Genomic DNA, 21,681 nt, shown 5'->3' on the forward strand with positions numbered 1-21,681 from the left:
TGACCTTCAGCATGGAGGTGGCCTCACTTCTGTAAACTCTGCATGGCCTTTCCCCTTTCTTCCTAAGTCAGCGCCTGCAGGGGCGGCTGCTCCTGGGACTAATGCCTTGTACTGTCCGTGAGATGAGAGGCAGTGCCTTGGAGATCAGCTTGGATGTGTGCACTGATCAGCACTCGTAAATTGCTGCACTTAAAAATTCCAAGTGTCCCAGGGCCCGGGATTTAGCTCAGTGGTTCCACCTCCTGCCTTTAAAGCGGAAGGTCTGGAGTTCGATCCGGGGTACCAAAAAAAAAAATTCAAAGTTTCCTGTAGATAGCTACGTCTCTATCTTTTGAAGAAAACGACGTAATTAACACTGTTCTATATGTCTTATGATGCTAACAGTGATCAGAAGCAATGGGAGAGGCACACCAGCTGACCAGTGCTGCCATCCTTTAGCTTTTATCTCTTGTGCCCTTTTGGCTTTGGCTCCTAATAAGGCATATTTCCTATCCCTAACTAAGAAAATAACAAAAAAATGTACTTGTGAAAATGTTAAAAATTAAATTTGCCCTCCTTCTGAGGGAAATACTGCCGATATTCTAAACTGAATTCTTTACAAAGAACTATGCAGTTTCAAATGGAGACTGCAGTCTCTGTTACAGAGCCATTAGGGTATGTTAAGACCTGTCTTCCAGTTCCTTTCCAGTATCAGTAACAGGAATGAGTGCGCTTAAGCGAACCTATTTCTCAATAGTTTATAATTAAGCACTTGAGAGTCATTACATTTGACTTCTCTCAGAAGTCTCTGTGTGAGTACAGTGAACCTTATGCAAATAGTCTTCGAGAACATTTAATATCAGATTCCTTTATTTTTCCAACACAACTGCAACAGTTTTATTAAATAAAAGTTTATTGTCTATACTGTTTACACTTCTTGCAGCTATAAGAACAACAAAAGACAAATTCCTAGCATGAATTACTCATTGTTCACCCCCAATGAACTACAGACATTGCTTGAGAATTCAATATTTGCTTTAGGGATTAAAAAAAAAAAAAAGAATTGGGGCACAGTGATTTGAAAGAGTATTCTCAAGTGACTGGTTGGAATTACAAGGCATAGCCAATACAGTCAAACAGCACAGGTCATGCTGTCCCTGGGAAGAAAGGAGGAATGAACGTACAGGAAGAGTAGTTGGAAGCAATCACTTCTAACAACAGAAAACTTCAATGCTTGATTTTGTCCATGGGCCAAGTGGCTGCTTTGGGCAAAGAGAAAGAAAGGGTGGGTGGGGATGGAGGGGAGGGAATGTGGATACTATGAGTTCAAAAGTATAAAAAGTAATTATCTAAAATATAGATTAGGTACAAATGCTCCAGAACTCATCACATAAGCTCAAAAATACTGGAAAGTGGCAATTTGAACTACACTTATTTTTAGACAAGGGGAGGATATAAGGGTTCTGAATGTTGTGTGCAAACTAATCCATGTCCCCGTCTCACTGTTGTGATCTAATACAGCAAGGTAGATACATTGGTTTCCAGCATCACAGGCAACCCTAGATGTACATTTTCAAACGAATAATGTAAACTTTAGTTTTAAGGCAGCTGGTACTAATGCTGCACAAAGGCTTAGCTCAGCGCCCATTTCACAAATGGGACAGGTAGCACTTGAAAACAAACTGGGAAGAAAAGGGGAACCCGCATTATTTGACAGAAAACAATGTGTCAAAATATTTTCCCTTTCACACACACACACACACAAAGAAATATTTGAACATTTAGAAAAACAAAGCACCCATCCCTCCAACTTCAGCTTGTTCCTTAACAAATATTTCAAAGTACTGATAAATAATGGTGACTGCAAGCAGGATGCCAGTGCCGGAGCCAATGGCCCCTAGGAAGTCAGCCAGCACTGACAGGGCCCCGATGCACAGACCGCCGAAGGCAGCCGCGGTGGGGATGTACCTAGGAGACAAGGTGCGACAGTCAGGGACACCAGGTTTCGCCAGCTGGGTCCTCTTAAGAGAAGACCGGTCACCGCACAGTACTGATGGTCAAGGCAATTTCTGACCAGACTGAAAAGAAAAAGTGTGTAATCTAAAAAGGCAACACAAAATTCCTAGGACAGCTCAGAATCCTGGACTAAGATTTAAGTATTAGAATACTTCATATTTTTAAACAAGTAAACTTTAGTTTCCTCTGTGGAGTGAAAAGTGAATTTCAAAATGTGAAATGTCAACAAACTCATGTAATTTTGATGAGCCTCTTCAACAGTAATTCAAGTAGAAAACTTTAAAATGGGATTTCTTTTTAATGAAGAAAAAGGAAAAAAGATTAGCGAAGACAGGTGAAGTAAGAATGGCAGAATGATTGTTTCTGATCCTGGAGGCCTCTGTGGTGTATGGTCTGAGTGAGTCCAAGGCTGCCAGAGTTGGTGCCTCCACAAACAGTGCAGGGCAGCTGGGCAGCGACATGCAGTGTAGCCAAGGGCGGGTCCTACCTCACATCAGACACAAAAGTTACCTTGGGGCACAGACTAATGGAACGGCTGAAACTCCTAGGAGCAAAGGGGCTGATCTTCAAGACCTTGGTTCTGGCAACGCTTTCTTAGCTATTATGCCAACAGCAGTACCAGAGGAAAAATAAAAGTGGGCATTATCAAAATTAAAAACTTGTATATTAGAGGACGTTATCAAGAAAGTAAAAAGACAAACCCACAGAAAGGAAGAAAATACTTGAAAATCGTATCTAGTGAGACTTCTATTTGGAAGAAACCCAACTCTTAAAACTCACAAAAAGCTCAATTAAAAATGAGCAAAGGGTCTGAATAGATATTCCTCTGAAGACAAATAGCCAATGAACACATGAAAAGGTGTTCCCAATCATTAGGGAAAGGCGAAACTACAATGAACGGTTCCTATCCACTAGAGGGTCTTGATAGGTCTCCCACCACCTCAGCAGCTATTATGTATAGTAGCTGCCCTCTTCCTATGGTGCCTTGCCCCCTCCCCTGTGTGACGTCATGCCAAGATGGCTGCTCCCACCAAAGAACAAACCCTTCCCAGCATGCCCCTGTTCCCGCCTAGAAAGTAACCTAATACTCGCTCACCTCCTACCACCTAGTGACATCACTGGCTCCTCCATTCCCTAGTCACTACCTCACTCAACCCCACCTCAGCCCCTACAAGTCCCACCCCAGTCTCTATAAAAGACTCCCCCTGCCCCGGCCATGTTGCTTTTGTCTCTCCTTTGTTCAGAGACAGCCCGGCAGATCTATTCCCCTGATAAAGGCTTGTTGTGGCCCGGTCTGGTCTTGGTCTTCGGCCCTTTTACCTGACAGGTCTAAAGTCAAAAAGCAAGAACTCCTGCTGGCCAGGAAAGAGCCACTCTGGAAAATAGTTCAGCAGTTCCTCAAAATAGTAACAGTCTTACTGCATGACCCAAAACTTCCACTCATAAATGAGAACATACATCCTCACAAAATCTGAACAAGTATTTCGCAGTGGCAATATTCAGAGTAACTGGAAGTGGAAACACTCCAAATTTCCACCGACTAATGAATGGAAAGACAAAATTAGTAAAACCACATAATGGAGTATTACTCAACAATAAAAATGAAGTACTGACACTATAAAATGGATGAACTGTGAAAATGTACAAAGTGAAAAGAACCGTTCACAAAAGATTGCATATATGTGGGGGGGGGGGGTTGGTACTGGGGATTAAAGTTGGTACCTTGCGCTTGCGAGGCAGCAGCTAAATCCCCGGCCCCAAGACCATATATAGTTATGTAAAAATTACATGCATTGTCCAGAATAGAAAGTAAAATGTAGCTGCCTGGGGCTGGCAGGGATGAAGAATGACTAGTGGATACAAGGTTTCCAGAATGAGAGTGTAAAACTGCACAGTTCCAAATGAACTAAAAAGAAAACCAGTGCGGGTGGTGGCACACCCTAGAAATCCCAGCACTCTGGAAGGCTGAAGCAGGAGGGTCACAAGTTCGCGCTTACTCTGGGTCGCTAAGAGATAACCCTCTCTCTTAAAAAAATAAAAAAGTAAGAAAACAGCTGATGCAAAGGCCCTGGGTTTAAGCAGTACTGCCAAAACAAGCACTGAACTACATACCTCAAATGAATATATTACATTTCAATAATGCAGTTACCAACGGCCAAAGACCTGATACCTGGAATAAATCATAATTCTGTAATTCTGAAGGTGAGATATTAGTATTTTTAAAAGGGCCCTGCTTATTTTATGTGCAGCCAACATGGAGGATACTAATCCACATCATTTTAACATGGCTGCACAGTGAAAGGAATGCAATTTCATGTAAAATAAAGACACAGTAGTCGGTTTTGATGTGGGGAACAATTAAGTTTTAAATTTTGATTCTCGTGTCGAGTAGATCTGTGGTTTGAGTATGAATTTGAACAAATACAGTGATAATCAAAAAACTGATATGCATATACACTCCCAAAAAGGAACAATTCTACTGGGCTTACCTATTAAGCTCATGAACCATCGAGGTATCTCGGTGACCTCTCATTACCATTTGCTGTTCTTTCAGCTGTTTGGCTACCTGCCAAGAGAAAAACAACTCTGAACATCCAACTCTTAACCTTTCACTGTCAACCAAGATCTACATGAAGTGCTTTCCACATAGTCAAAAGTAATACGTAAAGGCTTTCAAACGTTGGCATGGTCATCTTCCCATTAGACCTGAGGCTGTAATGCCACTCGCTACGTGTCAACCACACGTTAAGCCAGTGTTTTCAACTTCTGTTCCATTACCACCTCCCTAAGGAGAAATTAGAGATTTTGTTGGGTAGGGTTGGGTTTGGTAGGATTTTTCACCTTTCCAGGACCAACTTTTAGCCTGTTGCAGGTGAGCTTGCTTTATTTAAAAATGTAATGTGCACTAAACAAAGCTTAAATTTCAAAAGTAGGAATTTATTATTTTGGTGCCTAAAAATTATGAACTTTTAAAAAATTATTTTCAAATAAACCAAATACTTACATCTTTGGCTGAGGACCCAGACACCTCTATCCATGTCTTAGAAAAAAATGCACATGACCCCAACATGAAGATAATATAGACAACTACATGGACAGGATCCTCAAATATTGCACCCATAGACTCCGGAGGAGAAAGATAGTAACACAGGCCTCCGACGGGGTAAGAGCGAGCAGGTCCTCCGCCGCTGACATCCTGGAGGACAAGATCGAAAGGACAAGTGGCCAAGCTGGTGTCAAAGGTTCTTTCCTCTGGCACTGGGGATCGGACCCAGCCCGTGCACATGCTAGGCACTCACTCCACCACTGAGCTAGTCCCTGCACCCCACACCCAGAGCTTGTTTCTTCTGAAGTGAGGGCTCTTATTTGGGCCACACCGATTCCAAACTCCTGGGCTCAAGCGAACCTCCTGCCTCAGCCTCTGAAGTAGCTGGGATGTAGATGCACCTACCTAGAAATCATTTTTGAGTCACATTTCTCAAAAATCATGACAGTGTTTTAAAAGTTTAAAACACCTACAGCTAATGAGTTTATACAAGGGGTTAACATCTGAGTCTACTACCTTCACTCCTTTACTCCAAGATATTTTAAGCATACCATTTAAAAGAGGGATTTTAAGAAGGCAAAAACTGAAGAGAAGATAGGAATATGATCACATATTTAGAATGTGAAGTTTTCTGTCTTATATAAGGGAATCCAACACATGTAGGTAATCTTATGTGATTTCTGCATTTGAAAGTATTAAGAATGCAGTCAAAATACTGACAAGGAACAGCTTACTGCCTAACCTTTGTGTGGTTTCTACATTTTATAAGACTTTGTCTTTATTGTGAAATAGGAAGAAAATGTTCAAATGGGAAGGGGAACTAGGGAGGGGGAGGGGGAAAGGAAGGAAAGGAAAAGGAAGAATAGAAAAAAATGTAAACAAGCTTTTGTAAATGAGGGGTCAAATTTCTGTTAAATGGATAGAAAAGGAATATTGTGGATAAAAGAAATCATTTTCTTGAATAACATTCAAGAGTTACTCACTTTTCAGTTAAAGTTTAAAAAAATACAGTAAAGGGCCAGGGATTTAGTTCACTGGTGCCACTGCCTGCCTCGCAAGTGCAAGGTCCCGAGTTTGATCCCCGGTACCAAAAAAAAAATAATAATAATAAAAGCAGAAAGGTAAGAATCACTGTAGTTTACATATTAAGGTAAATGCATACAGCAGGGGATGTAGCTCAATGACAGAGTGCTTGCCTAGCACAGAATAAGCATCGTATTTCAAGAATGACTAAAAATGCTATTTTTAGTGGAATGCAAATTTTAGAATTACTCTTGTGAATAAAGGAAATTAACCTTTTTAAAATTCTATAACTTGTAGAAAGAAAAATACTTTGTCAAATGATACTATTTTAAACTAATCAAAATTCACACTTCAAAAGCAACATGACTGGATTGTTTTAGCAGTCATGATAAAGAGAATCTCTAAAAGGAACTCAGAATTTACTAGATTCTACTTTTTCTTTTTTTTTTTGGTACCCGGGATCGAACTCGGGACCTTGCGCTTGTGAGGCAGGCAGCAGAACCACTGAGCTAAATCCCCGGCCCTACTAGATTCTATTTCTAGCTGTCTCTTCAGCCTTGTTAATTAGATGCATTATCTACAACAACCCAGTTCATCACAAGCTAGTTTATTGTTATTCCAACCATAAAAAATGGACAAAATAGGAAAAGATAATTCTATTATCCCATATATTATCTGTAAATAGCTGAGATTTTTTCCTTAGCAAGTAGCTTTGTTTTTAAACAGACAACAGAGGAATAAGATTAAAAACAGAAAATCATTTTCATGAAAGCAACTGTGATATTATCCTAAAAGGTCATTCAAATGAAATGAAAATGTTCGTAAAAAGTAAAATAGTAAAAAATAATTAAGCCATAGTTTTACAACATGTAATTCTTCTAGATAAACTCTGGTATGAACCTAAAAACAAAAATAGCAACTGTTTCAGTGTCTTTCTCAGTTAAAAATAATAACCATGAAATGTAAATTATAATAAATTTTAAATACTTTATATAAATAAAATACTCACGGCCCACTGTCCTAGCAAATTTACTAAAAAGTTGCCACTAAATCGAACAGACAGCATCTGGGAAATAACATACAGGTTTGAAACTAGGGCAGACTGAAGAATAATGGGAATATTCGAGGTGTAGAAGAGCTTGATGGGATAGCTGCTGTACTGTCCTCGATACCGGGCCGACTTAATGGGCAAGTCAACACGAAATCCCTAAAAAACACAAGCAATGGTAAATAAAAAGACCGGACATATTGGGGAAAGAACACAGACTCCTGAGAGAAAACAAGTCGCAGCACAGGATATAAAAGGATAATGCTAATAATGATAATCCCTACACATCCCAATATTTTGTACCTTTAGAGTGTAAAGAATGAAATCATTTGCTTGACTAGATCTTGAACAGACTTGTGAGACTAACATTTCAAAGGACATTTTCTTGTTTAAGAGCAAAATGAAAATCTACATCCCTGTTCATTAAGTGCAAAGATTATACTTACCTGAAAATATATAACAACCGCAAACACAAAAACTGTAGCAATGAGGTTCATGAGATTGGGCAAGTTCTGTCGATAAAAAGCCTCCCTTAAGGCTCGCACTTTGTCTGTCCTGGTGGCCAACAAATGGAAGAGAGCTATGACGGCGCCCTCAAACTCGGTACCTGCAAATCAAGACAGCTGTGAGCTGCAGGCACTCTTCCAAATTACCTCAAAGGTAAAGCAAATAACCTGAAACCCAAGCCAAAAGAATTCGCCAATGTTTGCTTTACAACATAGCCATGTGTGCAGGTTCTAAAAATACTAAGATCACCGAGGCAAATCTATCTCTTCAGCATAAATATGAAGTTTTCTCAAGAGACAATTCTTGATGAAAAAATCCAAAGTAGAATCTACCAAAGAAAATATTTTATTCATAAAGATTTGCCTCTCCTCTATGTTTTAGGAAAAGGAGAGAGTATTTTGGGAAAAAATTTAAAAAACGGCAGCAAAGCAGAATAAAAATGCCACAGAGGATATATGTTACTATCGAGCCTGCTTTTAAGCTTACTGTCCCAAGAACATTAATAAACCATCATTACTATTTACTTATGGCTGGGGCCAGAGTTTAGATGTTAATCTGCTAAAATAGATAACAGCTGAGAAGAGGAGCAGGCTAAAGGGGAAAGACAGAATGACATCTTTTCAAAACTTAAGATGCTCTTACAAAGCCAGCTAGAGAAGCAAAAGTATGACTGCTCCCTGCGGATACAGTGAACAATAAATAGTCTTTTGTTTTAAGAAATCTTAGCCCACTACCTTGTCTCCCTCTTGGGAGTGTTGCAATCAGGTAAATGACTTCTGCAGCAATGGCTTAAGCAAGGGCAACAAACAAAATTCTTAAGACCTGTTTGCAACCAGTGAAATTTTAAATAAGCAGAGGCTAAAGCTTAGATATTACTCTATAGATATTACTATTAGATATTACTCTTTTGGAAATAGTACTGCCTGCCCCACACATCTCTGCTTCCTGAGTTTTTACAGTCAGCATTCGCTGTCCCGTGCAGTGGCAAACGGAAAAGGCTGCAGGCATGTCCTGCTACGCTGCAGACTCACTTCAGCACATACCCAGCAAAACGCGTGCAGGTGCAGTCACTATGCACTGTACCTCTGCCCGTGTTAATGGTAGTGGGGCTAAAGGCCTTCCAGACAATGGTTTCACAGATGTTGGTGGCAATAAAGAGGGAAATACCAGACCCCAAGCCGTAACCCTTCTGTAGCAGCTCATCTAACAGCAGCACAATCAAACCAGCAACAAACAACTGTGGGGAAAGAAACGCACGTAAGCAGAAGCAAGAATAAACTCAAGAAAAGGGAGAGAGGAACACCATGGGTTATTTCAAAGCAAGGCATTGTCAGTATCAAACCCAATTACTGTCATATCACTATTATGATTGCTGGGAGCTGCTGACTTGCTTTACTGCAGTCAGAAGCCAATTCTGAAAATCAGGATTAGAGATACTGTCACATTATAAAGCAGACATTTAAACCTTTAAAGTATACTTATGCCATCTGAATAGTTTCCCTTACAATGTTTAAACAGGGCCTATTTGAAAAAGCACACTAAAACAAAAATAAGCACAGATGTAGAATTTGACAGAAACTGAAAGCATTGCAAATACCTTGAAGTAGACGGCTGAATAAATTCAAGAGTAACAAGATTCAACTGTAGAATGCCATTAAAGGGTAAGTATGAGGATTATGTTGTTACTTTTTAAAAAGAACTTTAAGCCGGGCATGGTGGTACATGCCTATAATCCCAGCACTCAGGAGCTGAGGCAGGAGGACTGCCATCATTTGAGAACAGCCTGTGTTACATAGCAAATTCAAAGCCAGCGTGAACTACACAGCGAGACTCTGTCTTAAAAATTAAATCGAAAAAGAACTATGTATGTTACATTTTATATATAATTAGATATTTATACATGTAATATATACAGTAAGTAGAAAATTATAGCACAAATATGAACACAGGTTATAACCAATGCAAAAATACATTCTACATTTATAGTGACAAAGACTGAATATAAATTTGAAGAGAGTTAAGAGTTCACCCGGTTCTTAGGCTCATAATCTTCTTTACCAAAGAAGCATACTATAATTTTGTGATACTAAACATTGTTAATTTTCTTCTTGGAGAAGATATTTCTGTAAAAGCATGCATTGATTAATAAACTACAGCTTTGCAAGTGACCTCCTCAGCTGTATGATCCTTCCCAACTTAAACAGTCTGTTAGAGAGAGGAAGAAAATGTGCTTCCATGCCCCGAAGCTCAGAGCTCCCCACCTTGCAGCAGCGAGAAAGTCACTTCCTTCCATCCCTCCCGTCTACTTCCTTCATCCTGCACTGTCAGAAGAGAGGTCAAACCGGGTACCATTCAAGCATGCTTACCTTACACAACAGTGCTGTTTTTTCCTTAACTGCCATTTCGGCGGTTGTTGAAAGCCTAACTTGTCTACTTATAGTCTTTGACTTTGACTTTCAATGAACTGGAAAAAGGGTACGATTCTCAGAACTTCTAGGAGAGAACATGCTGACCCTTTTCAGTGTGAAAACCAAGTTTGACATCTTAACAAAACAAAGGAGAAGCCAGCATGCACGGTCCCAGGCTCTGGTAAGCGACCTGGCCGAGGTCGCACAGCACCTCTGAAATTCTGTAATTCCCCAGTCCCTTGTTCGGAACGGCATCATTCAAAATACCGAGTGGCCCTTTTATATCTTATCGAAATTTGATTCATGTTTTCCAATGAAAGAAAGGATTGCCAAGAGATCTAAATGAGAATTGGTTTCTATGGTTAAAGGAGTACGACAAAAAACGGCAGAAATTATACATGCTGGTGGGAAGGGCTGAGGCCAGGAAGAGAGCAGCATCTCCAGACGGCAGTGAGGACAAAGAGGCTCCACACCTGCGTGGGGAGAGCAGCCCGGTGAACCTCTGGGCCGGGTCGTGGCTGCGCTTGACTTTTCAACCCCGCCAGTCCCCACACCCAGTCAAGGCTGGCGAGGCACACTCACCTTTCCTGTGTGCCGTGCACACTGCATTTTCTTTATTTAAAATGTTAATCAAGACCCAGTACTTAGATTTCAAACCCACTCCTGGAAAAACACTGACCATGTGAATGAGACAAGAAGTAAGGCCAGAACTACTTTCCACAACAGCATGCAAACAGTTAAAAACCTGCATTTCTGAGGGAAAACATGCTGACCCCATCAAAGCTTTTCAGTGTATGCACACATTTTCAATATGAAGGAGACACATGGGCCACTGCCCATTTAAGATCAAACGTAACATTTCTATATGCATTAACACTAGAAGAATTAACCACAACACAAACATTGGTGTGCAAGAACTTAGAATTTATGTAAAACAAATTAGTACATATTCACTTAGCCTGTTTCATTCTTGGACTGTAACTATTCTTAGATTTCTGGATACCGAGACATCAAAATCACTTAACTTCCTTTTATATCAATTTAAATGTTTAACTAACTCTGTAAGAGGTTTCTCCTTACCTAACCCTGAATTCTCTAGATCCTGTTCCTTAGGGTCTAAATATATTGTTAGGAAGGTACTAGAGATATCTGACTGATGCATAATGTTCTAAGGATTAAATGCTAGTTCTGAATGTCTTTTAAAAAATCAGGGTTATGCTGGGCTGGGGGAGTAGTTCAGTGGTAGAGTATGTGCTAAGCATTCTTGCAGCCCTGGATCCAATCCCCAGCACCACCCCCGCCCCCCCAAAAAAAGTCAGGATCATTCCATAAGTTACATAAAGCAAATGCTATATAAAAAAAAATAAGGCAACAAATGGCTTATTAGTAGTCTCACATAGCCAACCTTATGTGAAGAGGTCCTAAACACTTCAAAAATCAGTCTCCAAAGTATCTCCTCTTCCTATCCTCTCTCTATATCCCCTTCCTGCTACTTTCAATGGCTATAAATTTGCCAAAGGCATGGGTTGTAAATGGAGAAATGAAGACAATGTCATTCCTTCAGGAACTTATCTTACCCCAAATGAAAACACACAGGAGCTCAGACAGTACCAAAGACCCCCAGTAACCTATTAAAAATCCTGCACTAGTCAAAGAAAAAATAGTTCTTATTAGAAAAGTGATCCCCATTGCTAATGATGCCAATAAAAACTTGAACAATTGAACTCTCCTTATTCTGAATCATCCTCACTAGACAATCTTACTTGATTTGCTTCCTAGGTAAGACTTATTAAAAAAAAAAAAGTTCAACATTATCAGTGTGAGATAGACATATGTCTCAATATGTATTAACCTATTTAGGGTCACACCAGTATCTTGGTTCATGAACCTGATTCCACAATTCTGGTCGCAAACCGAGCTGGATGAGAACTGAATCAAATTCAATGGTTAGGTTCAATGTTGACCTTATAGGGAAATTTGATTCGGTTCTCATCTAGTTTGGTTTGCAACCAGAATCATGTCGAGAATTGAGTTTGTGAACTGAGGCCCCTCTGTATACATATATATGTACGTATGTATGTACATGTTATGTCACTGCCACTAACATATTATTACATTTAAAGCACCATGGCAAGTGTGGTGGTGCACACCTGTAATCTCAGCTACTCAGGAGGCAGAGGCAAGAGGACTGCATGTTCAAGGCCAACCTGGGCAATTTAATGAGTATCTCAAAAAATAAAAAGGGTTGGAAGCATAGCTCAGTGAGTGGTAGAGAACCGCTGGGTCTGACCTCCAATAATGTAAAAAACAAGAAAGGACAAAACAGTGTCTCAAACCAAACACCATTATTTTGTGGGCCACTAGGGGAACCCTGTAACCCATGACACACTATCTTTTTACAAATAATTTTTATGCTCTGCTTTTTAAAAAAGGAATGCTAGACTTAGATATAGATATTTATCACCTAGCTGCTTGTGACTTTTTGTTTGTTTTGGTGGGTGTTTCTTTGGTTTTTTGAGTCAGGGCTCATCATGTAGCCCACGCTGGCCTTAGCTCCCAAGAGCGGGGATGACAAGCATGTGTCTGGCTTCTTGGCTTCTGTGACTTTCTGTACACACAATTTTCATTTAATAATAAATCAACATAAATTTTTGAAAAACACTTCAGTGAGCCATTAAGCTCAAATACCTGTTACATCAACAGAGCATATAACCAACTGATCCAGTACCGACTTGAGCAACAGCCAAGCTGACAGGTGCAGGGCAATGACAGCTCCCGTGACTGCCACCTGGCTGACAGCACTGTAAGGCACCACTGAGTGCAGGAAACGTTCTGATTTCAGAGACATCAAAATGTGAGAAAAAGTGTATCTTATAACTGATGAACGATGGGTGATCCATAATTATTTATACAGCACAACTATATAAGTTCTCTCTCTATATTCTATACATAGAATAAATTTAAATTTTTATATTAATATAATTTATTTCAAAAATCACTCCAGTAATTAAAGTATTATAAATAATTCAAAAGTAAGAAGATAAATAACAACTATCCAAAGAACTGGTAGGAAAAAAAAAGGAGCAAACTTTTATTACCTGCATAGGAAAATATAGGATTTCTTACCTGAAAAATGATGAGGAGACAGATCCCAGCACCCATTTCCGCAGGGTCCCCATACATCCCCGTCATGACATACACAATGGCTTGCCCAATGGTAATGATCATACCAAATACTGACAAAAATTGGGGGGAAAAGGAGCACATGCTTACAACCACGACAGAAAAAAAGACCCAGGAAGCATCTTTACCACAAACATTCTCAAACTTGGATAATGCTCTTTAACTGTGTTAATGCTCACATTTCTGGGCTCCGTTGAATAGAGCTCTATCTTTGGGTGTATCTCCAACTTCAATGATTTTGGCTCCAGCCAACAGCTGCATAATCAAACCAGATGTTACAATTGGAGAGATACCCAGTTCCATTAAAGTTCCTATAAAGGAAGGGGAAAGAGGTGAATGATCTTTATTGTCCACAGTACAATTAATTTAGAGGTGTCTGTCCTAAATGACATTTACTGCATGTTTAAATGTGAAACAGATTTTTACTCCTTAAACATTAACTGCCAAATAAGCTCTCATTAACACAACCTTGCAAAACTGCACCGCATAAAAAATATTATAAATACTACAGAACCATACTGTAAATTCTGACCATAAAATGTTTTTAAAAAAATCCTTTTTAAAAGAAACCTTCTGAGGCTGGGGATGTAGCTCAGCAGCACCACACCTGTCTGGCAAGTGCAAGGTCCTGAGTTCAATCCCTGGTACCAAAACAAACAAACAAAAGAAACCTTGTAAGCTAGGAACAGCACCACATGCCTGCAATCCTCGCTGGTCAGGAGTATAGCAAGTTGAAGGACAGACGGCAATACAGACCCAGTTCGGGGTGAGGGACATGAAAATAGACGAAACTTTCTGGGGCAGAGAGCACGTTCAAAACATATAGTGGCCTAGGTTCAGTCTCCAGCACCAGAAAAGAAAAATTTCAAAACTTAAAAGTAAAATAAAGATCCGGGGGTTCAGCTCAGTGGTGAAGTGTCTGCCTAACGTGTAAGGCTCTGGGTTCGATCCTCAACACCAGAAAAAGGAACAAAAGACAGAAAGGAAAAGAACTCTTCCAAGATTCCTCTGCGAACAATTTTGAAATCTTTCTCTAATGCTTTTATCTTTAATGCAAAATAAAAATTATGTAATAAGCCAAAAAACTACATACCAAACTAATAAGAGGTAATTTTCAAGGAATTCTGATGCTAATGCAAAGTTTTAAAGAACATAGGGAGTAACCTAAAACAATGTAGAATGCTCAGTAGTATGAACGATGTTCATGACACAGTAGGCACCAAAAATGTATTCCAAGATAGTATAAATAGTTTGATTCAATTTACTAAACAAGTAGTAAATGAGTATCCTGATATTTTCATCTGGTTATTAAGATGTTTACTGTTATTTTACCCAGTGGGATTACAGATGATTTTTCCTTTGTATTTTCTAAGCTTTTCCTCATAGAAAGTACGCATCACCTTTATAGTGAAAAATAAGAAAACCAGATCTGCCATTCACAGGAACATATAGAACTAAGTAATTCGACAGGGTCAAGAGTATGTTTCCTATTTTTTTTTTTTTTTTTTGCTTTTGTTGTTTGTTTTTTGGGACAGGGTCTTTCTATATATTCCAGGCTAGCCTTGAACTCAATACAAGGCCAGCCTGGCCCCAAACTCATGGTGAGCCTTCTGCCTCAGCATCCTGGGATTGCACATGCATACCACCACACCCTGCTATGAGTATGTTTCCCTTATATCCTGACTTTTATAAATGCTGAAAAGGGGCCCTTTACTGAGAAAATACTCCATTTTAAAGATATTCTTGGTATTTTTCCAAATGCAGTGGTACCTCAGCTCATGAACTTAATCTGACCTACGATTCTGGAAAAGCTGGCCATGTTTGTGTTTGTGTGGGAAAGATGGCCACAGTTATGTTTGTCACCCGATGCCGAGTTTGCAAACAAAAACAGAATTTTGCCAAGCACTTCTGCTTGTGAACCAAACTGTTTACAAACAAAAGCATTCGTGAACTGAGGTACCACAGTACTTCTTTAATAATGAAAGATAAAAGTTTTTACTGTTACAGCCATTCAGCACAGATTTCTCTTAAAAGTTAACCCATTAAAATTTATAACTGTAAGATAGATCTGGTCCATAAATAGACCCAATCAAGCTTTAATGAAAATTGGACACAGGAAATATGGCACTTAGGTCAGCAGAGAAGAGGGTAAGTGACCTTGGGAAGGGCCTGGCCATTCAGACCATGACACTCAGACTTGTCACCTGTGACTGACACCCAGATGAATGCTCAAGGCTCAGGAAACGGAGACATAAAGGATGACCAACTAAAGTACTAGAAGGAAATATGGAAATAGGAGTGAGCATGCTCATAATCCAGAAAAGAAAAATGCTTCCCAGTGATAGTCTCGTTTACTGCTCTACTCTCAGTACCAAGCACATGTTTGCCACACAGTAAAAAGTATTGAATGGGGCTGGGGATTTAGCTCAGTGGTTTCACTGTCTGCTGCGCAAGTGCAAGGACCCGAGTTCAATCCCCAGTACCAAAAGAAAAAAGGGTTGAATGAGTAATTAAATCAGAGCCTATCCTTGTAATAGCACAGGATATGGCTACTAAATAAAATTGCTCATCTGAGATATTAAATAAATGGAATAGTGAGAGAAGTGGAGCCAGTCCCAGCACCTAGAAGGAGGCTCCCCCGCCGCCATTCCATGCTCCTAGGGCAGAGAAGGTAAGCCAGTCCCAGCACCCGGCAGGAGGCTCCCCTGCCGCCATTCCATGCTGCTAGGGCAGAGAAGGTAAGCTGCTTGAGTGCCAGAAGACCCCCACCCCCCCCCCCGCAATGAGAAGACACGTAAACAAGCCTCAAAAACAGACTTCTGGATCACCTACAGCAACCCCAAAGGGAAATGAGATAGAACAATCTGATACTCAACCACCTGGACTCTCTGACCTGGCAACAAAAGAGGATCTGGGAAAAATGAAATCAGAAATAATTACTCAGATAACAGTAAAAATTGTGCTTATAGTGCAAGACATGATTAATAAATCTAGAGAGGACACAGATAAAAAAATAAAGGATCTGAGGAACATGATGGAATCCCAACATAGGAAACAAATGGAATCCATAAAGCAGATGCAAACAGATTTCCAGGAGATTAAAAACTCCATCAAAAGTCTCTACAGCAGAATGAACCAATGTGAAGATGGAATTTCAGATATAGAAGATAAGATTGCAATTAGTGAGGAGGAAAAGAAAAATTGCTTCAGAATTGTACGGGAACACGAGAAATCAATCCAGCAGCTGCTAGACAATGCAAAGAAGAATAACATAAGACTGACTGGAGTCAATGAAGAAAGAGGAGACAGTGCAGATGTCAACAAAAAACTTCACAGAAGTGATGGCAGAAAACTTCCCAAGCAGGAGAAAAGAACTTGACATACAGATAAGAGAGGCATACAAGGGCCGGGGATTTAGCTCAGTGGTTTTGCTGCCTGCTGCGCAAGTGCAAGGACCCGAGTTCGACCCCCATACCAAAAAAAAAAAAAAAAGAGAGGCATATAGGACTCCAGCTAGCCTTGATCAAAAAAAATCTACACATAGGCATATAATAGTTAGGATTCCAGAACTCCAACAGAAGAACAAAATTCTACAAGCAGTGAGAGAAAAGAAACAAATCACATACAAAGGAAAGCCCATCAGAATCACAGCAGACTTCTCAATGCAAACCCTCAAGGCAAGAAGAACTTGGAGTGATTATTTCAAGCCCTAAAGGAAAACAGCCTCCAACCTAGATTGATGTACCCTGCAAAACTATCTTTCAAAATTGATGGAGAAATAAGATACTTTCATGATAAAGAGCACCTCAGGAACTTCATGAATACCAAACCAGCACTCCAAAAAATTTTAGACAATACCCTAGGAAAAGACAATGGAGGATCACAACCCCACGAAGTCCAGCAGAATGAATCCATTGGAATGCAAAGGAGGAGAATCCAACAAAAAGAAAAAGTCATGACAAGGCTTTTAAAACTTTTAACTTCATCTCCCTAATGAGCTATAATTCAATCTTGTTATTGTACTGATTAGTATTTTTCTGATTCTTGTGTTGCACACCTTTCCTTGTGCTGTGCTATTTATCATCTTATGTCTTTTTAATTGGGTTGTCTATTAATGAGCTGTAAGTTCTTTATATATTCTGGTCATAGGTTACATGCACCGTAAATATGGTCTGTTTCAGGACTACTTTTCATTTTAATGATGCCATTTAAAGTTCTAAATTTTGATGGAATCTCATTTATCAATTTTTTTCTTTTATACATCATGTTTTTTGTATTCTAGGTAGTTCTTGCCTACCCTAAATTCATAAACATTTTCCCTTATAATTTCTTCTTCAAGTTTTATAGTTTTAGGCTTTCATATTTAGGTTCATAGATCCCTTCAAGTTATTTTTATGGGGCTGGGGATTTAGCTCAGTGGTTTTGCCACCTGCCTTGCAAGCACAAGGGCCCGAGTTTGATCCTCGGTACCAAAAAAAGAGTTATTTTTATGTATGGAAATAAAGGGTTGCGGTTCATTTTTTATATACGGATACCAGGTGTTCTAGTGCCGTTTGCTGAAAACACTATCTTTTCCTCTGCTCTTGAGTTGAGTTGATGTTCTATAAAATGCTAACGTTAAATAATCTTTCAAAACTCAGTGGACCATATATGTGTGGTTCTATTTCTAGATTCTCTGTTTTATTCCAATGATCTATATGTCTTTCCTTACACCAATACTGCCTTGATTACTGTAGCTTTAGAGGACGTCTTGAAATTAGGTACGGTACTAAATGTCTTCCAACACTGTTTTTTTTACTTTTTCCTTTTCTAGGTCCTCTGTACTCCTACATAACTTTTAAATTTCAATATCCAATTCTTCATTTATAGCTAGTATACATAGACCTGAATTTTTATATATACCTTGCGTTTTCTAATCCTGCTAAATTCAAACACAAGTTCTAGGGGCTCCTAGAGATTTCTTAGTATTTTCTCTGTAGATGATCATTTCATCTACATATAAAGATTTTGCTTCTACCTTGCCAGTTCTATCCTAATTGTGTCATTTTATTGCCAGACTATTTTGGTTTGGGCCTATGTTTCAAAGTTTAATGGAAAGATGAAGAGTAGGCATATCTGCCCTTGTTCCCTACCTTAGGGAGAAAGCTTGTATCTTCTCCATTCATATAAGGTGTTTTTTTGCTCAAAGTATGGAGTACATGGCTTATCTGTTCAGAAGGTTATGTTTTACTTCTAGGCTCCTGATAGCTTTTACCATGAACAGCTGTAGAATTTAGTCCAATACTCTTTCTCCAACTACTAACAGGATCATATGGCGTTTTCCTTTCCTCTGTTAAAACGATGACTTTAGGGGGTGGATCTTCCAATGCTGAACCAACAATGCCATCCCTATAATAAAACCACTTTCTACATACTGCCAGATCTGACTTCCAATAGTTTGTTTTGTTAAACAAATTTCTATCTATGTTCATACTTTTTTCTTTTATTATCTTTATCCAGTTTTGGGATTAGCACAATGTTGATTTCCTAAAATGAGGGGAGAAGTGTTCCTTTTTTCTGCTTTAATGTTTGATATAATTTATCAGTTAAAATGTATACGAGCCTGTTGTTGTCATATAGGTAGGTTCTGAAGCTAGGAATATACTTTCTTTAATAGGTGCTATTCAAATTTTATATTTCCTCCAGAGTCAGTTTCATTACTTTGTCTTCCAAGTACTTCTTAGAAGCTGTCAAATTTATTTCAAAACAGATTTTTGAAATATGCTTTCTATATCCTTTTAAATTCTGTAAAATCTGTGGTAATGTCTCCTAGGTCTTGATATTTTAATTTTAAAAATGTATAATTGATATTGTGTAATAGGAAGTAAAGGTCTAAAGGAGCAGGGGAAGTGGGAGGGGTAGGGGAAAGGAAAGAAGGGAAAAGAAAAAATATCAGAAAAGGAAAGAAATGGAAACAAAGTCTTTGCAAATAGGGAAGGGTGGAGGGGGTGAAGGGAGGGCAGGGGAAGGGGAAAAAAATAAGAACCAAGATACTCAAGTAATGGTACAAGATCCCAATGATGTATGTAAATGTATTTTATACCTAAACTGTACCAATAAACTTAATGGGGGGAAAAAAATTAAAAAAAAAACTGAATAACAACATAGCATGTACAGTGGTTTTTTTTAAGTATACAGATTTTCCTATGTTAAGAGATATGCAAAAGAATTTGCCAATCTATCAATTTCCTGGAAACCCCTGTTCAGAAGTGAGATTTTTGTTTTTTGTTTCATATAAATCTGTTATCAATTGTGGTGCACCTTAAAAAGAAACAAATAATACTTTTATAGCCTAAAAAGATTATTTTAAAATACCTGTCAGGTATTTAAAGTGTCTTCAAAAAATAGGCAGTTGTGATTCCTGAAATGCAGCAGCCTCCGCCTTCTGGTTAGCCTCATTACCAGCTTCGCCTCTCACCCACCACTCTGTTTTACACCTGGGGACCTGGCTCAGGCTTTCCTGTCTCACTGATTCAAACATTAAACTCCACTTCAAGTGCAGCGTCTCGCCAATTACTGAACAGCGTCTCTAGACTGTGAAAAACCCACAGACAGATCTCTCTGTCTACTGTTATAATAAACACACAGCATTGTCACTATGGACATGTTGGTTTCTTCTATGCAATGGGTTCCTGTTCTCATGTCCTCTCCTCCCTGGACATATCAAAAAATACTTGTTAATCTACATTATTTATATCTATTTGATATCACAAGTGGTATAGAGAGAAAAAGAAAAGAAGTACACACCTCTGTTGGATGCAAGAATGACTCTCATCCAGTAGAAAGGGTCTGCAGAATCTGATGACATGATTCCAAACAGTGGTATCTAAAAGATTGCACGAATTTTGCATAAAAATGTATTACATAAATTAACTTTACATTTAACTTATAATGCATTCACTTAATGTTTGCAACACTTTATTTAAAAAATGTCTCATGTTCAAGAGCAAAAGCAAACATATTTTAAAAGGTAAAGTTCTTTAACAGTAGAAATCATTACTTGGTACATTTCACAAGTAAATACTCCTGTCAATATGGAGAACTGTTGTACAACAATGCAAACATACCGAACACTACTAAACTATACATCTAAAAGTGGTTAAGATGGTAAATCTTTTTGTTTCTTACCATAATTGAGAAAGAAATATCCCATCCTAGCATAAATATCTGCCTAGTCACAGAATAGCTGTGGAAAGCTATAGGTACTAATCAACCAAGATCAAACCCATAGATATAAGACTGATGAAGAAGGGCCAGGGATGTAGCTCAGCGGCACCGCGCCTGCCTGGCAAGTGCAAGGTCCCGAGTTCAATCTCCAGTATCAGGAAAAAAAAAGACTGACAAAGAAACATACAGTAAAATACATTTAGCCAACAAAAATCATGATTAAGAAATTTGTAATGACACAGAGAAGAGCTTATAATATTACATGTAAAACAGTTCTCAATCTGTGGTGATTTGCCCTTCCAGGGGACACCTGGCACCTCTGAACTGTCACCTCTGGTTGTCACAGCTCGGTGGAGACAATGCTCCTGGGATGTAATAGATGGAGGCCAGGGGCACTGACCATCCTACACTGAGCAGTGCAGCACCCGCACCCCTGTAACAAAAATAAATTCCTAAAATGCCTAAAATCCAACAGTGCCACTATTAAGCCTAGTATAAGAACACAGGTCCAGAGGCTGGGGTTCGTCAGCGGTAGAGGGTTGGCCAGGTATGTGTAAGGTCCTGGGGTCAAGCCCCAGCGCTGCAAAAGTAACTAAATATATAAAGACACAAAACTATAAATTTTTTAAAACTTCAACACTGGTGTTTGGGGATGTAGCTCAGTTATAGAGCATCTGCCTAGGATGCCAAGGGCTGGGATCCACCTCCCGCCCTACAAAAAAAGAAAAAAGAAACTTCAACACTGTAAAAAATAGGTATAGAAAATAAAACTAAGGATATCTTAAAATCTTAAATGGTGATTATCCTTGGGTGGTGAGATTATGAATGATATTATTTTCAGGATATATCAAATATTGTATAATGAGCACTTATTAATTCTTAACTAAGGAGAAAAATACCACACCTGAACTTTGAACTGCTTCCTATCATATGCCCCTTGCTTAGGATATAGCAGCCATGTCTCCTTCCTCAATCATGTGAAGATGAGACACAAAGAAAAATACATTACTGCTTTCCAAAAATTTCTCTATATGAAACTTTAAAAACAAGTTCCAAAAGATGCTACCAGCAATTTTATTTATTTTCTTGAGGTGGAGAGGTCCCTAAGTTACCCGAGATGATCTCAAACTCCTGGGCTTCATCCTGGTCCTTGTGCTTCAGCCTCCAGAGAGACTGGGACAACAGGCATGTGCAACTGCGCCCAGCCCAGCGATCTTAAACAACTAAACCTGTTTGAGTCTGAATTTATTACCTAGGTAACAAAA

At 39.0% G+C, this 21,681-nt stretch overlaps 1 protein-coding gene across 3 annotated transcripts in view; it reads right to left on the reverse strand.

Annotated features, from left to right (window-relative positions):
- Positions 1-827: 827 nt before the first annotated feature.
- The window catches only part of Sec61a2 (SEC61 translocon subunit alpha 2), a 28,212-nt gene continuing 7,358 nt past the window's right edge, over positions 828-21,681 (reverse strand). For 2 of the 3 annotated variants that reach the window (XM_021242067.2, XM_004861819.4), the window contains 9 exons: positions 19,997-20,075; positions 13,390-13,521; positions 13,154-13,263; positions 8,703-8,856; positions 7,559-7,719; positions 7,074-7,271; positions 5,000-5,191; positions 4,485-4,561; positions 828-1,947 (listed from right to left, as the gene is read on the reverse strand). In XM_021242067.2, coding sequence (XP_021097726.1) covers positions 1,761-1,947; positions 4,485-4,561; positions 5,000-5,191; positions 7,074-7,271; positions 7,559-7,719; positions 8,703-8,856; positions 13,154-13,263; positions 13,390-13,521; positions 19,997-20,075 — 1,290 coding nt within the window. In that variant the 3' untranslated portion in view covers positions 828-1,760. Of the gene's footprint in view, positions 2,058-4,484; positions 4,562-4,999; positions 5,192-7,073; positions 7,272-7,558; positions 7,720-8,702; positions 8,857-13,153; positions 13,264-13,389; positions 13,522-19,996; positions 20,076-21,681 lie in introns of all 3 variants that reach the window. The other variant, XM_021242066.2, reaches the window with a different exon arrangement.

The sequence above is a fragment of the Heterocephalus glaber genome, unplaced genomic scaffold (assembly GCF_053883595.1).
Source record: "Heterocephalus glaber isolate CG9 unplaced genomic scaffold, H.glaber_assembly_v1.0 deba00000738, whole genome shotgun sequence".
NCBI classification, from domain to species: Eukaryota; Metazoa; Chordata; class Mammalia; order Rodentia; family Bathyergidae; genus Heterocephalus; species Heterocephalus glaber.